At 37.7% G+C, this 5,141-nt stretch overlaps 1 protein-coding gene across 1 annotated transcript; it reads right to left on the bottom strand.

The window, feature by feature from the left end:
* Positions 1 to 591: 591 nt before the first annotated feature.
* snai3 (snail family zinc finger 3) lies at positions 592 to 3,109 on the bottom strand. The gene is made up of 2 exons (XM_039691347.2): positions 2,591 to 3,109; positions 592 to 929 (listed from the first exon to the last, which is right to left on the bottom strand). The coding sequence occupies exons 1-2, from the start codon at positions 2,946 to 2,948 to the stop codon at positions 748 to 750; spliced, it is 540 nt and encodes a 179-aa protein (XP_039547281.2). The 5' UTR covers positions 2,949 to 3,109; the 3' UTR covers positions 592 to 747.
* Between the last annotated feature and the right edge of the window lie 2,032 nt (positions 3,110 to 5,141).

Genomic DNA, 5,141 nt, shown 5'->3' with positions numbered 1-5,141 from the left:
AGTTGTCCACATCTGTCGCCATGGTTACTATTGCAGAAACCGGGGGTAACGCGGATATGACGTCATTGACTGGCGACTCCTCACCCCTGCTGACACGCCCCGTTTTTTTCTCACAATTTACAAATAGTTGGAAACATTTGGGATATTGTAAGTAATCAACTAAACAAAATATATAACATTGGATATTTTACTGCAAAAATCCTACATATTGTACCTTTAACTATATAACTGCTGAGTTATCATTCTTTCCAGCGCTTTTTCCCTCTCACACATTGTTTTTACTCTTGCCAATCAGATCAACGTGTGATCGTCAACCTGTGGATATCTGAGCTGAGTCGGTAAGTGGAGGCGGGGCTCATTTGCATATTCATAGAACCGTGCATACTAAATGAGGCAAGGGTGTCAAGTTACATTCAAGGAATTAATTTAAGGAAAACGTTTAAATATGTCATTTTGGTGATCAAATATGAGTTTTAAGGGAAAAAATATTGTCTACAGGGGGACTTTAACAAACAAAAAGAAGCACATGGCAGCTGTTATACTATAAACAAGACACATATTATATTATTAGAAAAATATTATTTTATTGTTTGTTTAGAAATTTCTCCATTACAAAACCGTACCCTGAAAAATCATCATTAGAACAACTAAGAAATGTGCAAGGCCACTCTCACACACGCGTACTGTGCTTTATAGTTTGCATGCGTGGAGTGTGTGAGCGAGTAGGCCGAGGTCTGGTCCTCTTCCTCAGGACGCGGCGCAGCAGCCGACCTCCTCGTGTTTGCTCAGGAGAGATATCCTGGAGAAGGTTTTGAAGCAGCTTCTGCACTGGTATCTCTTGATCTCGGAGTGTGTCTGTAGATGCGCTCGCAGGTTTGAGCGGTCAGCGAACGCACGGCTGCAGTGAGGGCAGGAGAACGGCTTCTCACCTGCAAACATTACATCACCTCAGGTAGTCTTATCGTTTTTCAAAATTACAATGCATTACAATACTTTTAGAATATTAGACATTATTAGAGAATGTTTTGTGTGTGTGTGTGTGTGTGTTTCAGAATTACAATGCATCATTTTTATACTTCTATTAGAAGTAGTTCACCTGAAATTAAAATGTCACTTACACTGTAAAAAACACACTTTAATTAAAGCCTTAATGCATACTGCATTATAAAGGTATTATTAAATATTTTCATAAATAACTGCAACAGGGGAAATGTTTCTTGTAGAACATAATCCAATAATGTCTAATTTTACAACATTAAATGTGACATAAAACCCTAATGTACATTACTGATTAGAAAAAAAACTAAGAAACAGTTATTTCAACAAAAATACATCAAATGTGAAGTGTCACGCAGGGAATTGTGGGAATGTCAATTTATGTTTTTTTCACTGTAAATTATACAGTGAGTTGTTCTTTTTCACTTTCAAAAACTGTAAATTTAACGGTATTTTACAGTAAAGTGATTTATCACAGTTATTTACCGTATATAGTACAGACGCTTTCTGTTAACCGATTAACAGTTTTTCACGGTAGCATTTTTACAGTCTTTTACCGGTAAAATCACGATCATTTTTTTACAGCAGAAAATATGAAGAACACTTAAAAATATAGTTGTACTTATTCAAATAAGTACTGACTAATACTAATTTACTTCATGTACTTACTAGAGTTACGGTTTAGGGTTAGTTACTTGTAATTACGCATACTTTACTGTTATAACTATAGTATACGTCACTAATAATGTTCTTCATTGGCATCGACAGCTTCATGAAGTACTGTTAACATCCATGAAACCTTTCCATTGGACAAAAGGTTGTTTATGGGGGATTATAAAAATGTTCTTCATACTAAGAAAAAAAATTCTTTGAAAATACTTATTTTTAAGACTGAAGAGATGACACATGTTTGAGTGACAGATTCCTTTCAGACCAGTATTTTCCTCCACTGATGTATCATTTTACAGACTTACTGTAACATATCATTTTTTTAACATGCATATTTTGCATGCATTTTTTTAACATCACCCCATTTGTTTGTTTTATTTGTGATAATAACGCAAGGCAACCTGCCAAACTGTTTGGTCACACAAAGAAATTATGAACACATGCAAAATTAAGAGAGAAACAATGAAATATTAATAACGGATACTACGCGTTTTCCTGTTAGCTTTTTGTTTTTCCATGCATTTATATAAATATTTTTGCATATTAAAATAAAATAAAAATATTGTGATTTTTAACCCTCTGTGGTCGACAAACATGCCGGCGCGTTTTGCTGATTTTTTTTTCACACAGCAGCAAAATAGACTTAAAATACTCACATAGACATATGTGCTTTTAACTCAGTTGTTTAACAGAAAGTTTTAAAAATGTAAACTGAAAAACATTCCCAAAATTTTGCTTCTGTATTTTGTTACCGTAAATTTCTGGCAACCACATCAGCTGCCAGTTCTTTTGTTTTGTTTTGTTTTCACCGTAAATGTAACAAAAAAAAATACAGTATTTTTTTTTTTTCATTTTCTGCTTTTCTCAAATAAAAATATTTTATAACCTTTATAACGTTTCACAACCTTTGTAAGAGTGTGTGTACCTGTGTGTGTGCGGATGTGTCCCTGAAGCAGCCAGGGCCTGGAGAAGGCCTTCCCGCACAGCTTACACACACACGGCAGAGTGTGTGTGCGGATGTGCATCTTCAGCGCTCCCAGACTCACGTACTCCTTCTCGCAGAACTTGCAGATGAAGAACTTCTGGCATCGCCTCGGGTCCGTCAGACCGGAGAAGCTCAGGAACGCGTTGCGGCAGTCGAAGCATCCGTCGCCGCCGTCCGGAAACGCTCTGTGGGAGAGCGGGAACGGCCGGGGATCCGAGACAGGACTGGGGAAAGGGAAAGACTGACCCAGAACCGGGTTCTGTGGAGGAACGTACATCCCTGATCCGATCGGGTTCATCCGTAAAGGTGAGCTCAACCCCGAAGGACACCGAGTCCCGTGAGGATTCAGTGCTTTGAGTTTGGAGCTCGAAGATTCAAAATGAATCACATCTGTGGAGATATTAAACGCACATGATCAGATCGTTCTTGTAACAACACATGAATTCATTGGTAAATCTCTATAATTCCCAAATATTACTGGTAACACTATACTAAGGTTCATTAGTTAATATATTAACGAACATGAGCAATTTTATTTATTTTCGAAATTTGTTAATGTTAGTTAATAATAATCCAGCTGTTCATTGTGTGTTCATGTTAGTTGCATTAACTAATGTTATCAAATACAAACATTGATTTGAATGATGTATATGTTGAAATTAATATTAATAAATGCTGAAGAATGTTAGTTCAAGGTAGTTAACTAATGAACCGTATAGTATTTTTTCTCAATTGTTTAACCCTGGAGCCTGAAATAATAATATGTCCCTTTAAACATGCTTGATCAATTTGGCCAATAATGGCAGACAGGAAACAAGGTGCTGGCTGAAGTTCAGGAAGTAGTGCAGCTGGGCATAAAGCCAATTATTACTCAATAAAGCCGTCAAATATGGACAAACCCAACTGTTGGGTTAAAAAAAATTGTTTCCATTTGAACTAATGGTTGGGTTTGTCCATATTTTACTTTTTTAGTGTGGTTTACATTTTTAGTGTGGTTCGCACCCGTGTTCGAATTACGGGGGAGCTAAGGGGAGCTCGGCTCCCCTGAAAAGGACCTGGGATCGCCTCACTTTGAGACATTTAGGGGGAGCTCTAACACTGTCCCTTTTTTGTGTCGCATATATTTTGATTTTTTATACATTAAGGTTCCTGAAATAAATGATGATATTAAAAATGTGTCAGTGTTTATTCGCTCAATTCTATTTCCGAACATCTGTCTCCACTAATAAATGCAATGGGCGTGGTTCAGCGAAGTCTGTGGCGGGAGAGTGGCGAGGGGACGGAGCCGAGCGGTGAACAAGTGAGTCAAGTTCAAATGACAAACGCCTGTCTGTGATTTCAGTAAAATTTCAATCTTGGCGTGAGGAGAACGCATATAAACGGGCCGTGCTGACATTAGTGTGTGAGAGAGAGACTCAGAATCCAGAGTTTCAAGAAAATCAGAGAAACTAAAAATTTCGACCCAAAAAAAAAAAACGACAGTGGTACCGCTGTCGTTTTTTTTTTCAGTGTGAAAAAATAAGTTTTTCGAATCTTCTTGAAACTCTGGATTCTGATAGAGGGCCATGAGACTTAAACCTGAGTGCAAAAATGGAGGCTCTAGACCCTTCCAGAGCTGAGATATCGAAACTCAAAAATTCGACCCGAAAAAAAAAACGACAGTGGCACCCCTTTCGTTTTTTTTTTCGGACGAAATTAAGTTTCTCCAACCTTCCCAAAACTCTGGATTATGATAGAGGGCTGTGAGACTTTGACCTGAGTGCAAAAATGGAGGCTCTAGACCCTTCCAGAGCTGAGATATCAAAATTCAAAATTTCGACCCGAAAAAAAAAAACGACAGTGTTACCCCTTTCGTTTTTTTTCGTTTTCGGGCGAAAAATTAAGTTTCTCCAATCTTCTCAAAACTCTGGATTATGATAGAGGGCTGTGAGACTTTGACCTGAGTGCAAAAATGGAGGATCTAGACCCTTCCAGAGCTGAGATATCAAAATTCAAAATTTCGACCCGAAAAAAAAAACGACAGTGTTACCCCTTTCGTTTTTTTTCGTTTTCGGGCGAAAAATTAAGTTTCTCCAATCTTCTCAAAACTCTGGATTATGATAGAGGGCTGTGAGACTTTGACCTGAGTGCAAAAATGGAGGATCTAGACCCTTCGAGAGCTGAGATATCAAAATTCAAAATTTCGACCCGGAAAAAAAACGACAGTGTTACCCCTTTTGTTTTTTTCGTTTTCGGGCGAAAAATTAAGTTTCTCCAATCTTCTCAAAACTCTGGATTCTGATAGAGGGCCTTGAGACTTTCACCTGAGTGCAAAAATGGAGGCTCTAGACCCTTCCAGAGCTGAGATATCAAAATTCAAAATTTCGACCCGAAAAAAAAAAACGACAGTGTTACCCCTTTCGTTTTTTTTCGTTTTCGGGTGAAAAATTAAGTTTCTCCAATCTTCTCAAAACTCTGGATTATGATAGAGGGTTGTGAGACTTTGACCTGA

The sequence above is a fragment of the Pimephales promelas genome, chromosome 1 (assembly GCF_988280905.1).
Source record: "Pimephales promelas chromosome 1, fPimPro1.hap1.1, whole genome shotgun sequence".
In the NCBI taxonomy this organism is placed as follows: Eukaryota; Metazoa; Chordata; class Actinopteri; order Cypriniformes; family Leuciscidae; genus Pimephales; species Pimephales promelas.
This window is presented reverse-complemented; position numbering and strand designations above follow the sequence as displayed.